Raw genomic sequence first — 21938 nt, 5'->3', positions numbered from 1 at the left:
ATCAGCAGAGGAAGCATCCTGCTCAGCAATAATCAGGTACGCTGAGTGTGACAGAGGTGCCTGTGGCTGCCAGAGCTCATCCGCATGTGTTTTGTGAGCTGATGTGGGTGCAGCGTGTAAGAGCTAACTCTACTCTATGATCATTATGCCCCTGAGTATGGCAGTATATGGGGATTTTCCACATCATTTATTACAATATGCAAATCACACATTGTAACAGATGGGCTAAAACGAGACATTGTATGACCCGAGGTTTTCATTTGCAACAGATAGCACCTCTCCAATTACGTCAGGGGACCCACGAGCCACTGTATTTTTAAAAGCCGTTGTTGGCAATCAAACTCCCGCCATTCATGCTAGCACCAATCGCAGATGTTAAGAGTGGGTGTTTGCTGCAATATGCAGCAAACCTCATGTCTGTATGACAAGGGCTCACCAGTGAACTTTCTTTATACATCCTTAACGCCTTAACGACTTGGCCCTTTTTTGTTTTTTCATTCCCATTTTTCACTCACCACCATCAAACATCTATAACTCTTCTTGTTTTCTGCAAAACAAATTGCACTTCATAATGATAGTATTGCCTTGCCTTGTACTGGGAAGCGAGAAAAAAATTCCAAATACAGTGAAAATGGTGAAAAACACATCACCAAATTTGTATAGGTTATATTCTATTTTCGTACTTTTACAAAAATTAAAACCTCCTGTACAAATGTTTTTTTGGATTTTACCATCTGCTGGTGCTAATTATTTTTTCATACTTTGGTGTGCGGAGCTGTGGGTGGTGTCATTTTTTGCAACTTTTGATGACATTTTCAATGCTATCATTTTTAAAACTGTACGACGGTTTGATCACCTTTTTATAGAATTTTTTATATTTTCAAAAATGGCAAAAAAGTGCAAAACCATTATTATATTTTGATAAATTGGGCATTTTCAGACACAGTGATACCTAAAGTGTTTATGATTTTTACTGTCTATTTATATTTATATGACTTCTAGAGCAACGGGAGTGATTTGAATTTTTATGTTTTTTAATTATAATTTTTTTTTTACTTTTTTTATTTTTACTATTTTTCAGACCCCTAGGGTACTTTAACCCTAGGTGGTCTGATTGATCCTATCATATACTGCCATACTGTAGTATGGCAGTATATGGGGATTCTCTTCCTCATTCATTACAATGTGCAATTAGCACAAAGGGGCAAATTTACTTACCTTGTCCTGTCGCAATCCCCGATTTGGACGGTCCGACGAGGATGAAGTCCGGCGCAATTTATGAAGATCGTGTGCCCGAGTTCCTGCATCCGTCGCTTCCCCACCGAGGTCCGCCGGAGTTCACCTTCTTCCCAGGGCTTGTAAGTGCGTGTCTTGCGACACAATTCTAAATATTAAATCTTGCCTGTTGCCGATTTCTGTCACATGCAAGCTGAAATCCAATCACATGCTCCAAAAACCCGTTGCAATTCAGGGCAAATCGGAAAAATTTGGAAAATCTGACGGAAATGCGTCCGACGGACTCTTAGTAAATGAGCCCCATTGTATAGAATGGGTTAAACCGAGACAGCCTCGGGTCGGCAGGAGACCCGAGGCTGTCATAGCAATGGATCGCTGCTCCTGATGACATCACACCCATTTGCCACCATCTTTTTGATGCGATCAGGGGGATAACACCCGCGATCAGTGCTAATCCCTCCTTCATCCCCATCATATTAACCCCTGTGTCACAAAGAACCATCACATGCAGCATGTTACGTTCAACTACACCAGACTTCTCCTACATCAGATATGTGACCCTTCCTCTAAATAGATTTAATGCCCAATGATTTAATGAAAACATGGTAACATTATAAAAAAAAAATTTCTATGCGAACACTTCAACACAAATGTTGCATTATATATGCAGAATGTATTTCAAACCATGAAGGGCAATGGGAGAGATACATAATACAAGATACAAGCCACTCATGATAAAACTAGGTCATGATAACATGGGACGGTTAAAAATGTAAAAGAAGATAAAAATGCCTTTAACATGTGTAAAATAGCCTATAAAATAAAGAAAATGTGTCTGAAACACGTTGATGGAGATGGTGGAAAGATTTTATGATAAGAGTCGCAGCCATCTTGTGTAGTGCAAACAGTAATAATGGAAATACACATAGCAACAACAGAAGTATTAAAAAGTATTATTTTGGGTTTAATTCTCTATCATGATTAATATTTAGTGGGTTAGTCAAAGTTCGAGTTTAACTACCGTAGACTGCTATAATGTACTTATTGCAACGTCTTCTTTTCAAAAGTGTTTTAAATAACTACTGGAACAGGTGATTCTTATAAAGACTTTTATAGACTTAGAAAGACTTTTATAAGACACGCTAATGAACACATGGTGCTAAGGATTACGTAACCTGAGCGCCTCCTGGATCCGGGGGGTAATAATTTAAACTTTAATCTTAGTACATCCGGGTCCTTCTCATCGTTCAGACTGCTAGTGCCGTCAGCCGGCAGTCTGAAAATTTAACAGCCTTTCCTTGCATACAGCCAGTTTCGTCACCAGCAGTCTGAACACTGAGAAGACAGTACCTGGCTGTATTAAGATCAATAGGGGCATGCATTAATTATTAGCCCCTGGAGCAAGAGGCGCTCAGGTGACGTAAACCTGAGCGCCTCGGATTAATTTGCACATTTTATAAATGTATTTTTCCTGCAGAAACTCCTGTTCAATGAGTTATTAAAGACACTTTTGAAAGGATGACATTGCAATGAGTAAGGACATTCATTATTGGAGTCTACCATCAGTATATCTGATGGTAGATGTCCTTTAACCCCTTAGTGACACGGCCTGAAAAGACTCTTGTGACTGTGGCATTTTTAGCAAATTTTCGTGCGGGGGCGGTTTACGGGCCATAATGTTTTTTTATTGCGTGCTTCCTTAAACTTTTTGCACCGTTTTTTTTGGGACACATAGAGCAATTTAAAATGTATTAAAGTTTAAAGATTTTTTTTATTTCATTCTTACTTTTATTTGGGGTTAAAAGTGAAAAAAAAACTTTTTTGGAATTTATAGTACATTTTATTTAAATTTTTAAATTAACTTAAAAATAAACATTGTTAGTGAATTCCATATTTTGTTTTGTTTGTTTTGATATATAATATGTATAGTCTCCAGCAAATGGGGTGACTATGGCGATGTTGTTTGTAGTGAAGCGTGGGATTTTATATTGTTATATGGGGAAATGCAAATGTATTTTTATGAATATTTATTAATATTTTTCCTGTATGTATTTTTTAACTTTATATGTCCCCCATGATGTCATAAAAGACCCCTGGGGGACAGTTTTACAGTTTTTATTTTCATATAGTTTTTTTTTTTTTTCAGTTTTCCTATGTAATCGGGGCATCTATAAGAGTGCTGATGTTGATCAGAGCTGTACTGGCAGAATGTGCGCCAAACTGTTGCCTGCCATGGACCCAGCTGCCACTACATTAACCAGATGGGCAGTTAAGGAGATGTAATGATCTTGGGCATGTATACTCATCCAAGTGTCAGTTGTGAAGTACACCTTGGGACTAATGGCACTGTGCGGTGCACACCAGATTTTGTCCACAATCTATTGGTGCAGGGCAGGGATGTCCTGCCAAAATAAGTAATGGCGGCTTGGAATCACATTAAAAGCTACATTTTAATTTTGAAACTTTTCTTTTTTAAACTATATAGAATGATCTATCCATTATTTGAGGGATAGAAAGCTGGATAAATGGTGTGGACAGGCTTAGTGATGGTGACATTGGTGCTGCTGGTGGTATTAGTGGTAAAGGGAGTGTTATATCCTCACTTTTCAGGATGACAGGTGGCCTTGCAGGCTTTTTTGGTGTCTTATCCACCACAGTTCATGTTTTGTACTTAGGTGGTGTTCAGATTGTTGAGCCTTTGGTCGCGCTTTATAGACTGGCGGCAAAGCATGCAAATGACACTTGTTCTGTCTTCTGTACTTTGGGTAAAAAAATTCCATCCATGTCGGGTCTAGGCCCTTGAGAATCTAGGACCTCGTCATAACCCCTGGCATCTTTAACCTTTGACCCCTCACCTCTGCTCTCATTCTCCATCTACAAATCACAAAAAGCCACAGCAGTTTGGTTTCATCATCATGCATTTCTTCTAATGGTACACCATCCATAGCCTCATCCTCAACAGAAGTTCATGGGAATCTTGCAACTCCATGTTTGGGGCAGTTGGATGGGCCACATAATTCCAGCTACGAGAGTCATCATACAGCATGAGAGACTGCACAATGACTTTTGTCTGTCTGAGACAGTTTTGCTTTTTTGAAAGGGGTGAGATAGAGGGCTCTCATTCAACAGACGTTGAATGTGGCAAAGATAATTCCATGGAAGTTGAGGCACTTCCCTATAACTGACAAATACCTCAACTTTGTGTGGCCGATTGGGCCCTACCAGCTGCACACTCTGGTGCGTGCTTGCACAAGAGGAAGTTGTAGAAGGCAGAGATGGGACATGTCCTCTCCCAGCTGCACCAGTCCCATCACCAGCAGCAGCACCATGGCCATATTCTTGCCCCCTAATTCTTGCTTTCTTCAAAATAAAACACATGTAGCACCATACGAGTATATACGTAAAACAAGTAATAGCACTACAATGTAGTACTGTAAGAGGATATGAATTAAATTAGTACTTTGACTAACTCTGTAGTACTGTATGATGTAAAGAGTACAAAGACTGGTGCTGCAAGGTAACACTGATGCAAATACTACAAAGACAAGTACTTTAAGGTAACACTGTTATAATAGTTCTAACATTGGTAATGTAAGGTAACAATGACTTCTGAAACTGGTAGTATAGGGTAACACTGATGCAAATAGTTTTAAGACTGTGTAAGGTAACATTGATGCAAATTGTTCTATAACTGTATGATGCTGTAAATGCAAAATGTACTACAATTGCTCATTTAAGATATTGCTCCAAATAATACTAACACTGGTAGTATTACTGTAAGATATTGCTATAAATAGTACTTACACTTCTCCTTTAAGATATTGCTGTATGATACTGAAAGACAGTGAGTAAGATAAGGTTTTGTCTCTTACACCTGTTAATTAACTTTTCCCAAGATCCCCATTTGTCATTTAAAAAAAATATATATAAAACGTTCCATTTGGAGTGGTAAAAGTTAAAATAAGATTATTGTGCAGGATCAGGGTCATGTGTGTCCACCCAATGAAAACATAAGCCTCATATGTTGCTGTCCTCCTCATGCAACACGTCATAGCAATTCTGAGGAAGGATTGCGAGTTCATTGCTGAAGTTGTGTTCAGATTCTCCACCACTTGCCTTCTGGCATCTCATTTTCATTTCGGCTATTGGCTCTTTTGCTAGGAGTCTGTAATGGATGGTCATTCCAATAATGAGGTATATTGAAGAAATGATCAGCACTATCCCACAAGCCTGGTAAGTGTACTTGTAGTCTCCATACATATCATTTAGTTTACCTAGAAAAACAATATAGGATAAAGGCTTAACAAGACTGACTGACTAAACTCAATCTTCATTAAAAAAGTTGTCTGCTTTCAATACATTTTTTGGAAACGGCATACTTTTACACATAGTGGCACAATGCAACTGCTCATTGCTTCCCGCAGCATGCAGGCAGAAGTAGACTTACAAGGATTTTTCTGTGTACACAGACAGAAAATACCATCATGTCAGTCATGATCTTGGGAAAAATCTATTAACAGTACTCACTAGGACACTATTTTGGTATGAACAAAGCATAGGAGGTGCAAAGTCAGATGAACAGACAAAATCCACCAGATTTATTATTTGGCTTCATAGACTTTGATAAATGTGGTGTAGTTAAATTGGTCCATTAACTGTCACAGTCAATATGTGTCCCATTATGTGTCGCTAGTAGTTCTAACATACACAAAACATTACAAATTTTAAAATGAACTAGATATTTATTGTATATTCAAAGGTCTCAAGGTTTCTGCTTGTAGTCATTACAATTTACTATCAGGAATGGATGGAAGGCACTGCATTTTGCCAGTTGCAATCCAATTTGTTAACAATGTTTACTCCCATCTAAAAGAGTAGGGGTAAAATTATAAAGTCTGTTGTAAGGGCAAACAATAGAACTGACACTGAAACTTAAGCTGAACTGAAATGGGGGGCATGGCCTAGCAGAGCATTCTGTAGGAGGCATGTTGCAGGGGTCCCATAAGTCAACCTGGTTTTCTCCTGCTGCTAAACTCAATGCAGCCTGTCCTCCTGGGGATCGGAATGTCCTCTGACATCTCTTCTCTTCACTCCACTCCATCCCATGTAGAGGCAGAAACAATAACATGTCCGCCCGCATGCTGGACTTATAAAATGGCAACAGCACCTACTAAAAAGCAGAGGGAGATTGCAGAGTGGCTAGACCACTTTTTGAGGCAACCATTTGAAAACTTGAGGAGAAGTTGACCAGGCTGAAAAATGCTAGGCTGTTAGGTTTCCTGTAAAAAGTGGGGAAGGGGGGGGCATTATCCAACAGTGTATATAGAGGAATGGCTCCTTCAGAAGTTTGGCAAAGAGGTCCTGTCCCCTCTGTATACAATGGAAAGGGGTCATTGTTTCTCCTCATACCCAATACTTCTGGGACACCCAGCTTGTCCTATCCTGGCTAAAGTCTTACATTTTAAGGAATATGATACTATTTTGCAGCTGGCACTTGATCATTCTGATCTCACAGTCAATGCTTCTCAACTATCTTTGTTCTCTGACTACTCATAGAAGTCCAAAAGAGATGAGCTGAGTTCATAGACATCAAGAGACATATTCATGGACTGCAAGTGGCATATTTTATGATGTTTCCTGATTTGCTTGGTTTGGCATCTGATATATTTAGGCATAATTTGCATTCTGCTAATCTTCTGATGACACTTATAAATAAAATAAAGGGGAACTTGAAACAGCTCTGTCAGATGACTGGTCAATTTCTGGAAGCTGCGGTGTCATGATTTCTTTAGGTACTTGCTGTTAAAGCATGCCTTTGTGTGAGGAGGAAGATGGGCTTTGTCTGGGTGGATAATTGTTGTATTGCTGTCTTTCAACAAAAAATAATAAACACCCCGTTTCTTCCGGTGCGCAGGTGTTCCGGCTGCACGTCGCTTCGCTCCCCTCTACAATTCGCATACTCCCTCTACAATTCGCATACCAACCACGTCTGGGTGTGGAGGATGCGATTCTTTATCTGCTCCACAGGGTATACATGCATCTGGACGAGCCGGGGTCTGAGATCAGGATAATGTTCTTTGACTTTGGGAGTGCTTTTAATAGGATTATGCCGAAACCTCTATGTCAGAAATTGGGTAAAATTGGTTCTGGCCTAATTCAGTGGATCTTTAATTATCTGACATTAAGACCGCAGAAGGTGAAAATTGGAAACACGGTGTCGGATGTGGTTGTGAGTAACATTGGAGCCCCACGGGGGACTGTTCTTGCCCCGTTTCTATTCACCATCTACACTGCAGACTTTCAAAAAAATAGAAGTCAGTGTTTCTTGCAGAAGTATTCGGATGACACTGCGATAATAGGGTGCATAAAAGAGGGAGATTTGTCTGAATATTGGTCAACCATTGACTTGTTCTCGGAGTGGTGCAACACAAATGGCTTAGAATTGAACTTATCAAAGACCAAGGAAATGGTAATCAGTTTCCGAAAAGAACGCGATACTGATGGTGAGCCTACAAAGATTAGGGGTGTCGCAGTGGAACGCGTCACCAACTATAAGTATTTGGGCGTCTATCTGGATGATAAGTTATTGTGGCATATAAATTCAGAGAAATTGTATAAAAAGGCGTCTGGGAGACTGTACTTTTTAAGATCACTTAGGTCTTTTGATGTGGATCGTAGGATGTTGTTGTCCTTTTACCAGTCTGTAATTGGAAGTGTTTTATTTTATGCGGTGGTATGTTGGGGAAACAATGCCCGCACGACTGACTTAAACAAATTTAAGAAATTGGTTAGGAAGGTGAACTCAATTGTTGGCACTAAGACAGAGGATTGGGAGTCAGTCTTGTGTGTACGTATGTTCTCCAAATTTAAGTCCATTGTATGTAATGAGAAAAACCCATTACATAATATACTGATGGGTCAACGTAGCACATTTAGTGAACGGTTTCTGCATATTAAATGTAGAACGAATCGTTTTAAAAACTCCTTTATACCTAGGGCAATTGCATTAGTTAACATGGGCAAGTAATTAATATCCGTAACCATGGTGCTTTCCTTTTTACTGTTTTTTAAAACTTTTTATTATCTACTTGTATATGTATGCTGTATTTTATTTGTTTGTATATGTATAACTGTGATCATGAATGGAGGTGTTGTTGTTGTCGTTGTGACAAAGTCAATTTCCCCTATGGGGACAATAAAGCATTCTATTCTATTCTATTCTAAAATTGCAATAAAATTGCTCAGTTGAAATTTTTTTCTGATTATTCTTACCTAAAAGAGGTGGTCCAAGGAGCACAGGGCAACATTCAACAATAGTCACCAATCCGACAGCACTTGAAAATCTTTGTGCACCAACCAAGTCCATCAAAGTTTCAAAGAGGACAGAGCTAAGCCAACCATACGCAAATCCGAAGAAAGCAGCGTATACAGCAAAACCAACATAATCTGATGATAGAGGAGCCAAAAGGTGGCAAACACCATTAAAAAGCACAGCAACAGCAAAGAAATACTGCACCTTTGGTCTCACCCACTTAGTATTTGCTACCATCCCCATGGACGGTCTTGCAATCATATCTACAAAAGCAAGGATAGAAAGCAAGAAGGCTGCACTCTCTTTGGAAATATGTTTGCTTTTTGCATAATTGCTGAGGAAGACTAAAGGTGTAAAAAGTCCAAAGAACATAATGGTGTGGCCAGAAAGGTAAATCAAAAATCCCCTATGAGTAAAAAGTGAAAAGTCCAAAAATTTGTTGATTGTCTCAATGAAAGGTGGCTTAGTTCTTGCTTTGCCGTCACTTAAATCTTTGTTAGCATCCCCATCTGCTTTTGGAGCACATCCTGCTACTTCTAAAACCTCCTTGCCCACTTTCTTTTTCAAGTCCTCAGGTTTTGGTCCAATGGGACGCATTAAGGAACCTGCAACACAACAATTCAGCAGAAGACCACCCAAGATAAGGAAACTTCCTCTCCATCCAAAGATGCTATAAAAATACTGATTCAGGGGAGCGAGTGTAGACAAAAATACAGGGCTTCCTGCCATGGCGATTCCATTAGCTATAGGTCTCCTCTTAAAGAAATATCTGCCAATCATGGTTAGTGCTGGATTCAAGTTAAAAGCCAAACCAAATCCTGCAGAGAAAAAAAAGAAAACTTAAGACTGAGAAGAGGTTAATGACACTAGTAACATTGCTATGACTTTATACAAATTGATATTAACCATTTTGTTGTTTATTTCAGCCATTATGCTGCAGGGTCATTGTGTCATTTTGCATTTGACCCAATGCACCCTACACAATGATGTATAACAGCGATGCCCAGGCCACCATCAGGGGGAGTATAGTGGGATTCCAGTCAAAGGTAAGAAAGGGTGGCCCCAGTATCCCAATATTACCACAAATTTGCATTGGAGCATAGGAGCTTTCAGCTCTCTGATCCCCTGGTCACCATCACACTGGCTGTATGCTAGAGCTGAATCCAGTGCTGACTAACACATCATTATAGGTCACCTTCGCCACAACCCAGATGGTGTGAAAAGAAATGGTATTTTTTAACCTATGGTGGAAATTTTTCTATTAGGGAAATGGACATTGTGGCTCAGGTCCACTGTGTTGGGGGGACACTGCAACTTGGGGGCACTGTGTGACAATGTGACTATTGGCTACTGTGGGGGCACTAACTATATTAGCTGCTGTGGGGTACTGTGACTATATTGGCTACTTTTGGGGGCACAGTGACTATAGTGGCTACTTAGGGGCATTGTTACTATATTGGCTACTGTTGGTTGATAGTGATCTTTATGGGAGCAGCAGAACAGTATTAAGTTTCTGTTAAGAAGATGCTAACAATTTGATGGAAGAAACTGAAATGGCAGCAAGTAGCAGAAATAAGAGACAAAGGTGTCATGTGTTGGACACCAGATTTACTGTAAGTGCTGATGACACACATTAGCTCACTATTCTGTAGCATCTCCTGTGTGCCAATACTCTCTGTTATCTTTTCCTATGAGGTTGGCCTACATGGAGACATGGGGGTTATTTATCATTGGCTTTGCTTGGCTTTTTTGTGAAAAAAAGTCTCAAAAATTTGTGTTGAGTTTTGTTGGGACTCTTCCCTGATAAAAAGTCTCACAGAGCTATTTCTGACATTATATTAATCTGGCGTAAACATAGATCTACTGCAATGCTGCTCAAAACCAGATTTAATACTTATTTTTTAAAAGTCTCATAGTTACTCCAGTATATGATGGGACTTTTTATGCAATTTGATACTTTTTTAGGACTTTTTGAAAAAATAATCCCAGACAGAAAATAGTCCATTAGATAAATCATGATTTGTATGCATTTAAGGGAGCCTGTCACCACATTATTCACAAATACAGTTAGTGGGAGGCACACTTTTTTCAGCTAAAAATAGTTTTCCTCTGATCCCCATAAAATCAGAGTTATAAACTTACTGGTATATAGGGATCCATAGAGAGAGTCAAGGGGTGTGATATAATGTCATGTGACCAGGGTAATATCATCACAGGTCCTTTAGCCTCTTAACATTAGCAAACTGTACTCCATGCACATATCTGACCACATAAAAAATCACAACATGCCTGCATGGACTTCTATATCTATCCATGCAGGCTGCTGTCATTTCATGTGATATGATATGCTGAGATTTAATAAAATATATGCTTGATGTACAGTTTCTAATGTTAAGAGGCTAAAGGACCTGCAATGTTACCCTGGTCACATAACATTACTGCTGAATGAAGAGAAAACATGGGGAGGAGTTGCTGGATTCAGCCTGAGGAAGCCACGTCCACCTCGACTCGCTATATACATACTTGGCTCCTGGTAAAATTATAAAGTTGAATATATGAGGGGAACAATTTTTAACTAAAAGAAAGGTGTCAGTTAGTCACAAGTGCTCTATGGAAACCTGCAATTAGCTGGATTTGTGAAAAATGCGGTGACAGGTTCCCTTTAAACATTAGATTGTTTAAAAGCCCTAGACTTTACAGTGCAGGCCCATGGTAGTGTTAAACTTATATTACTACGACACCACATCTGAAGAGCTGGCACAGGGGAGATGAAGAGGGGTGAGCACTTCTCACTCCTGCCCCTCACCATAGGGGTGAGCAGTGGCTATGGGGGACGTATATATGCCGTATATACGTCGCTCGTATATATGCCCCAGATACAGCAGCGTGAATGTAGCCTAAAGGTTCTGGGTACACTGATTTTCAGCATTATGGAGAATAATCTCAACCCAAAACGAGATTCCTTATGGTCTTGGATTTGTATAGGAGGTATAAACCCTTAACGCTACTGTGATGTACACCATAGGTGTAGACAAGGTCAGTTAGTTATTGTTTTTCACAGACAACCCCTAAACACATGGGTTCAGGGACACACAGGAAGTGAGAGTGGCTCACAATTCTGGCACCACAATCGCCTACAACCCCGAAAGGCTAAAAGTCCCTTTTTACTCAGCTGAGTCAAAAAGAGCCCTGTCAGCATGGTATTTCTGCAACCAGCCTCTTAAATATAAGCCTTTTCCGTAACTGGATTATATCAGGCCAAAAGCCAGCCCAGTCTGCCTTGCTCTGTATCACACATGCCGGCAAGATGATGTTATCCTGCTGCGAGTCTGCACTGAAGACATTGCCCATAGAAGGGCTTGGAATAGAGCAGATGGCAGCAGCGGGGGAGACCGAAAGGTAAGTATTTATTTTTTAATTTTATTGCTGGCCACATTTTTTACCTCGGGGTAGGCGGCAATATATATGTGATGGGGGAAATACATACAGTATTTAATGTGGCAATATACTGTATATGTGATGGGGCAATATATTTGTGATGGGGAAGTATATATGTGATAGGGCAATATACTGTATATGTGATGGGGCAATATACTTGTGATGGGGAAATATATATGTCATAGGGCAATACACTGTATATGTGATGGGAAAATATATATGTAATGTGGCAATATCTCGTATATGCGATGAGGCAATATATATGTATATGTGATGGGGCTATGTACTGTATATTTATATGTAATGGGAGAAATAGTTATTTATATGTGACAGGGGCAGTATATATAGACTAAAGATCTAGATACTAAAACTATGCAGGGCTATGTATATATATTCAAACTAGGTGAGCTATTTCTACTTGAGGGGGGTTGTACTTAATTAAACAATCCGGGCTGTATATACTTAAACCATAGGGCCCAGGGGGGTAACGACTGGGCCCGTTGGAAGGGAGGGGCCCATGGCTGTCATGCTTCCACAACAGCTGTGGGCCCCTGGAGTCAGATACATAGATCCGGGTTTGTGTGCTCCTGCAGCTAACTAGCTGCCGTGCAGCTCCGGGCCCCTTTGCCATTGTCCATGGCAGAGCGGGGAGTAATACGTTCCCTGTTCTGCCACTATGCAGGAAGTAAGTGATCTCAGTGTGAAGGTTTTATTTTTTATTTTTTAAACTTGCACATACTTATAATGAGCAGTGGTAAAATGAGGGAAGGATAAATGACTGGGGGGCATAATGACCAAGGGGCATAATGAGAGAAGGATGTTTGACAAGAGGGCCATAATGACCAGCGGACATAATGAGGGAAGAATAAATGACCAGGGGGCATAATGAGGGAAGGACAAGTGACCTGGGGGCATAATGAGGGAATGATAAATGAGCTGGGGGGGGGGGGGCATAATGAAAAGGGGCATAATGAGCAAAAGTCAGGGTTTCTGCATTAGCTTAAAAGGTAGGTAGGCACTAAAGTAACAAGAGGGCTGTGGGTGCACTGAATGTATGCAACTTGGGTAAACTAATATGGCATGATTATTTTGTAGGGGGCATCATTAGGGCTAATCATGTCTGTTTTGCACAGTCCACAGAGATTAGATGTGGCAGGAAGAAGCCTGGTAGATCTGACTGAAAAGAAGAAAGACCATGAAGACGTCAGCGGTCAGTGGATTTAGTTATATTCTCTGCTCGGAGCCGCTTTCGTGTTCCAGTATTGGGGTATACTGGTCTCTGGATATACTGCTGTTATATTTGTGCCTCATATATAATATTAAGTCATTTTATAGAAATAGTCATGCTGTAGCTGTATTATTTGTGCCTCACACAGCGTTATCACTGGTAAATTGTCAATTCCCTTAATATTACACAAGAGCTAACAGTCTATTAGAATGAAAGGAACAGAAGATCTTACAGTCCATGAGGTGATACTGATCATTGTACATAGGTAATATTTGCTCCTGTTACGGAAAATATATTATTTCTGTTTCTTATAGTATAGATGGTAGTTTTTGTTTTTATGTTGCATTAATGGTGGGCACGGCTACAGAGGGAAGGGGTCCTGTTAGAAAATTTGTCCCGGGGCCCAGAAGACTTTAGTTACGACACTGATAGGGCCTGTATATGGGGTACTGTATACATTTTTATGGGATGGTTTATTAACACTGTTGGATAAACTAGAGGGGGCTGTATAATACATTAGGGGTGTGGATACAAATTAGTAGAGACTTGTACTTAAATTAATATTAATATTTATTTACATAGGGCTCTCAAATTCTGTAGCGCTTTGCAACTCATAGTGGACATATTCAAATAAAATACTATATTACATAGTACAAATATTAGTATGGAACAATAACAGTGAGGGCTCTGCTTACAAAAGCTTACAGTCTATGAGGATGAAGGGTGACACAAGAGCTTACAGTCTATGAGGATGAGGGGGGACACAAGAGCTTACAGTCTATGAGGATGAGGGGGTGACCCAAGAGCTTAAAGTCTATGAGGATGAGGGGGTAACACAAGAGCTTACAGTCTATGAGGATGAGGGGGTAACACAAGAGCTTACAGTCTATGAGGATGAGGGGGTGATACAAGAGCTTACAGTCTATGAGGATGAGGGGGTAACACAAGAGCTTACAGTCTATGAGGATGAGTGGGTGACACAAGAGCTTACAGTCTATGAGGATGAGGGGGGGACACAAGAGCTTACAGTCTATGAGGATGAGGGGGTGACACAAGAGCTTACAGGCTATGAGGATGAGGGGTGGAACACAAGAGCTTACAGTCTATGAGGATGAGGGGGTGACACAAGAGTTAGAAGAGCTTGTATAATGGTGCAGCCATTCTTTTTTAGGGAGCAGAATAAAATAATTTACTAATAAAGGGGGGTAAAATAACAAGAGGACGCAATATATTTATAAAACTAGACATTGCAAACACAGATTAATTTTATAAGAAGTAACATGCTTTACATTGTTAATAATTATTACTAATGTTAAAGCTCAAAACACACGTGTGGGACATTCTTATCCAGTTGACATTATATTAAAAGTGACTGGTATTTTTAAGGGCACAGTATGCAGATTGACCGCATGGACCTGAAGACGTCTAATGGCGGTATCAGCAGTGATAAACCATGGCCGGGAAAAGTTGCTCTTTTTCTGATGGAGCAGCTCATATCTTTTAAGGTACCAGACACCACTAATATCTGTGTCACCGTCTGATATTGGAGTGTGAGACAGCATCACCATGTGTATTGTCAGTGATGTGGTGGCGCTGTGTGGGAATGTTCTCAGCATTTCCGATCAGGATGTAGCTACTTTTCTTTGTCTGTAAATTCATGGGGCCAAGAATAGCAGGGGTTCGGGGTATAGGGGGGGGGGTAGCATTTAAATTTTAGCCTCAGGCAGCAAAAAGGCTAGAATCGGCCCTCCCTCTAGTTATGCTACTGGACAGACCAGACCTTTGTATTTTTTTATAAGTATGCAGACAGTATCTTTCTTTTAAAGTATAAAAAGGAGAAAAAAACTTACCTCCAATAACTCCAATACAGAAATACAGCTGGCTGACAGTATTACAGAATGAGGCTCCAATTAAGCCAGTGCCTGCAAGAAGACCCCCAGCTATCATGATGGGTCTGCTCCCATATTTATTCACCAGCACACTGCTTATGGGACCTATAAAAATGTATAAGTTTGCTTCAGATTTATTTAAGACAACTTTAGAACATAGAAAATATGTATTGCTGGGGCTTAGTGCTATGATTTTACGCACTACCCTCTCTAACTTTGACTTTGAACAATGCAAGTGAAGGGCTATCACATTTATACTGACAACCAGACTGGCCTTAACATGACTTGGCATAGTCCCAGTCTACATTTAACAAGAACACTACCCAGCTGTAGCAATGCAATGTCAGCCTAGGTCATCAACCAATATATATTTAAGAGGGTAAGAGGTTACGCCAGGTAGTGGTGCTTAGAAAGTAAGGCCCCTTTCACACTTGCGTTTTTCACGCGCGTTTTCTGCTCATGCTTTTGACGCGCAGAACTTGCTTTGCACTCTGACCTATTGTAACCAATGGGTCTTTTCAGACTTGCATTTTTTTTTTACGCACACACGCACGTTTTTTTTAACGCGTGTTTAAATCTCGACATGCTCCACTTTTGCAAGTCACGCGCGTGAAAAACGCACCATACAAGTCTATGGAGATGCATAAAAAATGCATTGCACTCTAAGACACTAAGACACTCTAAGACACAAGTGCAATGCAAGTGCAATGCGTTTTTCACGCAGCAATTGCCATAGAAAAGATAGAGCTCAGTCATGAGTCCATTTCACACGCATTTTCTGCGCGTGAAAAACGCATTGAAATTGCATCAAAAACGTGCGTGAAAAACTGAGACACTGAACAAACTCTGACTGAAAACTAATTGCACTCTGATGCAAAATGTGCGTTTTTCACTGACCAAACCCTGATCAAACTCTGACGTGAAATGCAACGCAAGTGTGGAAGGGGCCTAAGTGGTAGATTAGAGATTTTGAAGCAGTTAAAGAGTAACTGTAAAGGTTTTTTTGTTTTCCACAAATCAATAGCTCTTGGGATGCAAAACAGCTTTTCCTATTATCTTTGTTACCTATATGCAGCAGTTTCCTTGTTATCCCACTCTGAGCAAGCCCTGGTATCCTCAGAGAAACAAAGTGTAAACAAACTATGGATTCCTGGGAGGTGGGGAGGAGCTGCTGTTCCCTGCTCACAGAGGATGAGGTCATGTAACAGTGACTGCAGCAGAGCTGGATGTGTATGCAGATGTCTCCTGCACAGTATAGTAAGGTACAAGATCTCCCTGTTCCCTATTAATCCCTCCATCCCAGTCTGTGAATCTACAGAAGTTTCTCTGTCTCCTGTCCTTATTGTCAGGGTTCGAGGTTGTGTATCCTCTGGACCACTGTGGACGATGACACAAGCCACAACCTGGGACCGGAGTCTAAGTGATACCCGGTTTTCACCAGAGCCCGCTGCAAAGCAGGTTGGTCTTGCTGCGGTGTGGTACTACCAGGTCGTTCCACAGGCGTGACTTGTCCGCAATGGCAGCCAAGGTCGGGGGACGGAAACGGCAGGCAATCTCGTAGTCGGGGACAGGCAGGAGGTCAGGACGGGTAGCAGAGGATCGGAGTCAGAGACGTAGCAATAGGTCAAGGCAGGCGGCAAAGGAGCGAAGTCAAAAGCAGAACCAGGGTCACAACGGAAAAATCACATAAAGAGCACACAGCATAAACAAAGCTTTCTCCAGGGCACAGGGCACAAAGATCCGGCAGGGATCACAGGAAGAGGCAGTAATAAATAGTTTACCTGAAATGGCCAGTGCCAATGGCCGGAGCCGGGGATGCGCGCACGGCCGAGGACGGAAGAGCAGCGGCAGCCGGAACTGAAGAGGCCAGGACTGGAGCCGGGACTCGTAAGTTGCGCTTGCGGCACGCAGGCGGGGAGCGACAGGCACGGGTGACCCCGCGATCCGCGATATGGATCGCGGGACCACCCGTGACACTTATGCTGCTCACTTCCCCCACCTTGTCATCTGCAGTCTGGTGTACTAACAATTTCTACCACTTATTACATGTCCCCTGCTCCTCCATGTGATGGAAGCTAGCAGGCTTTCACCATATACACCCTGTATGTACTGTGCATGTTCCCTGCTCCTCCATGTGATGGAAGCTGCCAGGCTGTCACCATACACATCCTGTATGTGCACTGTGCATGTCCCCTGCTCCTCCGTGTATACTGGGTAGAGCAACACAGAGAATCCATCAGTGAAGGCATTACCAGAGCCTCTCCAATCTCTGGGGCTCTGGCTCTTATTTTCCTATTTTTCACTCTCCTTCTCAGTCTACTGTATCCCTGCGGTAGCACAGGTAGTACATACTCTGTGCTTCTGCAATATTAAAGCAGGCAGAGGGAGAAGAGAGGAGGGGGATTTAAGTCAGAGCATTTTTTTTAACATAAAAATTTAAGTTGATTTTTACATGTCCATGTCCTGAATATATTCATATTCATACATTGTTTTATATTTTAACCCTTTCAGAACAAAATTTATCATTTTTTTTTTCATTTTATAATGAATACCAGCCCCTAAATACTGCAGAGTTGTGCTTGCTTAACATGAAGTTGAAGCTTTCATAACGGATTGCACATCCATATAAACAGCAGAATAGTCTGAACCATTTATCCGGGCCATGGCTTTATGCATATTTATGCATATTTGAGTCTCTGCAGTGACTTGTATGGGCGTGGATGTATTGTGCTCCACCAGGTATCCTATGAGAGAGATCAAATAATATATGTAACTCAATAGAGAGCTCTACAATATCCTATGGAATCAGAAGGTCTCCAATTACAATGTGAAATTCAATCAGAGACTATAACATGGCCTCACATAGGCCAGAATAAACAGCTTTAAAGGAAGAGACAAAAACATATTTTCACAGCACAGCTATTAATAAAGGCTTACCTCCAGCATACATCACCGCCAACAAAATAGAAGAAATCCAGGAGACCTGACTACTTGTTGCTCCAAATATCACTTCTATATCTTTAAAGAACACTGTGATGGATTTTGCAAAGGCGTAAGAGAAACCAATGGACACAAAAGCTCCAACCACCACAGCCCACCCCCAGCCTCCTTCAGGTGGGGTGTAACCCACAGGTCCCCCGACTGCAGGTGCCATGTTAGCTTTTTTCCTGGCAACTACTGAAAAATAAGAAAATACACTTAATCAGCCACAAACTTCTGCATTTTGTTATGAATATCAGGAGCTAAATTGTCTTGCAAACCAAGGCATGAGCGAGCTAAGAAGCCCATTAGCAATTGCCGATTAACCTGCAATCTCATGTCCACTACTGGTCAATCAGCAAGTGACCTCTGACTTAAAGGTAACCGGTCATACACACAATGGAGGGAATTCATTATGTCTTCTCCGCCAGTGTGAACTGTAGGGCAGAAAGACATTTGTAAACATCTAATTCTTGTCATACAAAACAGCAATAGAATTAAGTAGATAACATGTGATGCAAAGGCACCATAAGAGGACTATATGACAAATTGTTTTATCCTGCACCTGGTATACAACTGCAAGCTTCACATTGCCAAACCGCAGTGTGGTTACCACTTTTTGGAAAACTCATGTGCCGGTTTACTTCCAACACCTGGAAGAGTATCAAGATGGTGCTAGACATTAGCACAAAATAACACATTCTCTAATTCACTGTTATTAACAAAAGTACAGCATTTCGCAAATATAATTCCAACCTTTCTCTAGAAAGGTTGATAATGTGGTTGCCCCTGGATCCGACTGTAAATTTTCTGACTATGGTCAGATTCCACTCATGAACAGAGCATTGCAGTGCTCTCTGCCTGCTGCCCCTCCCCCCTGCATTACAAGACCAGCTCAGACAAAGTTACTTCCTGCCTGCAATCAGTAGTGTGCAGAGACTTACTCTACTAACTACAGAAAAGATTAGGTCTTTATCCAAGGGAGGGGGAGGGAGGCATATAGCAGAGCTGACTCTGTAAGTGTGTCATAGGTAAGGCAGCAGAGTTAATTGTGTTAATATGTGTTATATCCATCTCATCTCTCTTTTTCTATGTGTCAGATACTAGTAGAATGTTCAGAAGCTAAATAAAAGTGCAGATAAACCTTGAACCCTGATAATCTAAGCACATACCCAGTAAACAGCACCTCACAGCAGAATAATGAAGTATCTGCTTAGAGAATCCCCACCCACACTCTGGAATTTTACACTGAAAATCACTGAGTTATAGGAGCTAAAACAGAAAAAAAACTGAGTAAAACTGTAAAGTAAGGGGATTAAAATTTGAGAACTTTCTTTCAAGGACAAACCCCTTTAAGAGGCATTTCCTGTGCAGCGCTATGCGTACTGTGTACTGCAGGAATGCACTACAGTTTACATTTAGTCTTACTATATCTCACTGTCCAGTCAAAATTACCTTCTACCAACACAAGTGTGAAGGCAATAATTCAGTTTTCCTGGAAAACTCTGCTATGATTGACCATTGAGGTCATCCAGGCTCTGCTATACACAGTGACAACTATATAGCTGTTTCCTTATGACTGACTCATGTTCTTCAAAGAGATTTAGCCAAATGTCAATGTTTATAAGTAGATGCATCTGATATACAAAAGTATCAACATCATTATAGATTTTTCTATGTACAGGATAGTAGCACATAGAAGAAGAGCATTATTTGAGCAGTCTGCACTGGTAAAAGCAGGATTACCCTTGGAAGAAAAAAATATCTGATCTGATGTCTGCCAGATGAAAAGCTAACATCATAGGAGTGGGAGGGAGTGAAGTACAAAGTATACTGCTACCAACTGGATTTCTTCTAACATACATATACTCCAATAACACAAGCACAATAATAGCCATTCAGAGGCAGCGTCTGCTACCGCTAACAGAGCAGTGATCTGATCAAAGACAATACAACAGAACTACTACCAAAAGATACTCACATTCATACCTGTGCAGCAGTAAAGCATAGGGTATATGCCACTGGCAGGAATCACATTAATTTAGCATCTCAGGAAATTCAAAATCAAATAAGAAATTTTCAGGAATAGTAAAGCAATTAAAAGCAAGAAAAGCAATGTATCTGCAATGTACTTAGCACACAGTGTTTCTGCACAGAAAGACATTATTATAAATTATATAATATAAATTGTAATTAGATATAAATACAATTTAAATCAATTCTCTGTTGCAGATTTGCAATGAGAGAGGAAAAGTTTCTGAATACTGACACTCACCTCACCAATCCTTTGTTACCTTAGATACTCTTTACAAGCCCCCTCTGATCTCTGCCACTCAGTTTCTTTCAACGTCCAGGAAATGTAATTCAGCCAATCCCTGACTGCAATGCTGGGGGCCACACCTGCCCCCCTGCTCCAATCACAAACAGAACAAATAGCAATCAGCTCCATATTTAGTGCTCCAGTTTTACCAAGTAATTGACTGTTTAGAACATAATTATACTTTTTGTTTCCATGGCCCAAGTGCATAACTTTACATTTATCTATATTAAACCTCAATAATTACTCTGCCCACTGCTCAAGCTTCAACAAATCTGTCTGTAATGCTAAACTATCGACCTTAGCATTTATTACTTTACACAGCTTAGTATAATCTGCAAATATTGAAACTTGACTGTGTAAACCCACTACAAGGTCATTAATAAAAATATGTAGTGGCCCCAATACTGACCCCTATGGCACTCCACTAGTAACGTCAACCCAATCTGAGAATGTGCCATTAATGACAACCCTCTGTTTTCTATCACTAAGCCAATTGCTTAAGCAAATAAACGGATTTCCCATAGTCTCATAGCAGCCTCATTTTATGTACCAACCTTTTATGTGGCACTGTATCAAATAACTTAGAAAAGTCCAGATATACAACATCCACTGCATCCCCCAGATCCAGTCTCGAACTTATTTCCTCATAGAAGCCAATCAGATTAGTCTGACAGGACTAGAGATGAGCGAGCACTAAAATGCTTGGGTGCTCGTTATTCGAGACGAACTTTTCCCGATGCTCGAGTGCTCGTCTCGAATAACGAGCCCCATTGAAGTCAATGGGAGACTCGAGCATTTTTCAAGGGGACCAAGGCTCTGCACAGGGAAGCTTGGCCAAACACCTGGGAACCTCAGAAAATTATGGAAACACCACGGAAATGGACAGGAAACAGCAGGGGCAGCATGCATGGATGCCTCTGAGGCTGCTTAATCGCACCATTATGCCAAAATTATGGGCAACAGCATGGCCATGACAGAGTGACAGAATGAAGCTAGATAGCATCTAAAACATCCAATAATTGACCCTGACACTATAGGGGACGGCATGCAGTGGCAGTGGCAGCGGCAGCGGCAGGCTAGAGAGTGTCATGGCGACATACCCTAAATGGACTCGGGCTTTAAACCAATGGGTGGCAGAGAGGAACCAAAGGAGGTGAGCAAGAAGCGCTGAAATGATTTCCTATGTGAACAAAAGGTTGACGGTATATTTAGTCGATAACACAGCATGGTGGCGACATAGTGACCAAGTTCCATAATGTATTTGGTGAAACACCCGAAAAATGAGCCTGACACAGCTCTTTTGATAAGGGGACGACATGTGGAGGCAGCCATGGAGACGACTTCCATGATTAAGAGCGACAGTATGGGGCATCCATATTGCTATGATTGCAACTTCAGGTCTCCAGCATGGCGGCGACAGATCGGCCGAGTTCCACTATGTATCTGGTGAAACACCTGAAAATTCTGCCTGACACAGCTCGTTTGATAAGGGGATGATGTGCTGCATATCCTCTCGTGCTCCAGCGTCTGGGGTAT

At 41.0% G+C, this 21938-nt stretch overlaps 1 protein-coding gene across 1 annotated transcript; it reads right to left on the bottom strand.

Annotated features, from left to right (window-relative positions):
* Positions 1–1876: 1876 nt before the first annotated feature.
* Positions 1877–20404, bottom strand: LOC140119031 (monocarboxylate transporter 1-like). The gene is made up of 5 exons (XM_072137620.1): positions 20358–20404; positions 18041–18280; positions 15065–15208; positions 8509–9366; positions 1877–5510 (listed from the first exon to the last, which is right to left on the bottom strand). The coding sequence occupies exons 2-5, from the start codon at positions 18255–18257 to the stop codon at positions 5254–5256; spliced, it is 1476 nt and encodes a 491-aa protein (XP_071993721.1). The 5' UTR covers positions 18258–18280; positions 20358–20404; the 3' UTR covers positions 1877–5253.
* Positions 20405–21938: the final 1534 nt, after the last annotated feature.

The sequence above is a fragment of the Engystomops pustulosus genome, chromosome 2 (genome assembly GCF_040894005.1).
Source record: "Engystomops pustulosus chromosome 2, aEngPut4.maternal, whole genome shotgun sequence".
Lineage (NCBI taxonomy): Eukaryota > Metazoa > Chordata > Amphibia > Anura > Leptodactylidae > Engystomops > Engystomops pustulosus.
This window is presented reverse-complemented; position numbering and strand designations above follow the sequence as displayed.

Bases quoted from the DNA above. Each gene is read 5' to 3' on its own strand.
- LOC140119031 (XM_072137620.1), bottom strand. From the start codon at position 18,257: ATGGCACCTGCAGTCGGGGGACCTGTGGGTTACACCCCACCTGAAGGA. The intron at 15,209-18,040 runs GTAAGCCTTTAT...ACATTTTTATAG, and splicing joins GGCGGTGATGTATGCTGGAG to GTCCCATAAGCAGTGTGCTG. The intron at 5,511-8,508 runs GTAAGAATAATC...TTGTTTTTCTAG, and splicing joins CCTTGGACCACCTCTTTTAG to GTAAACTAAATGATATGTAT.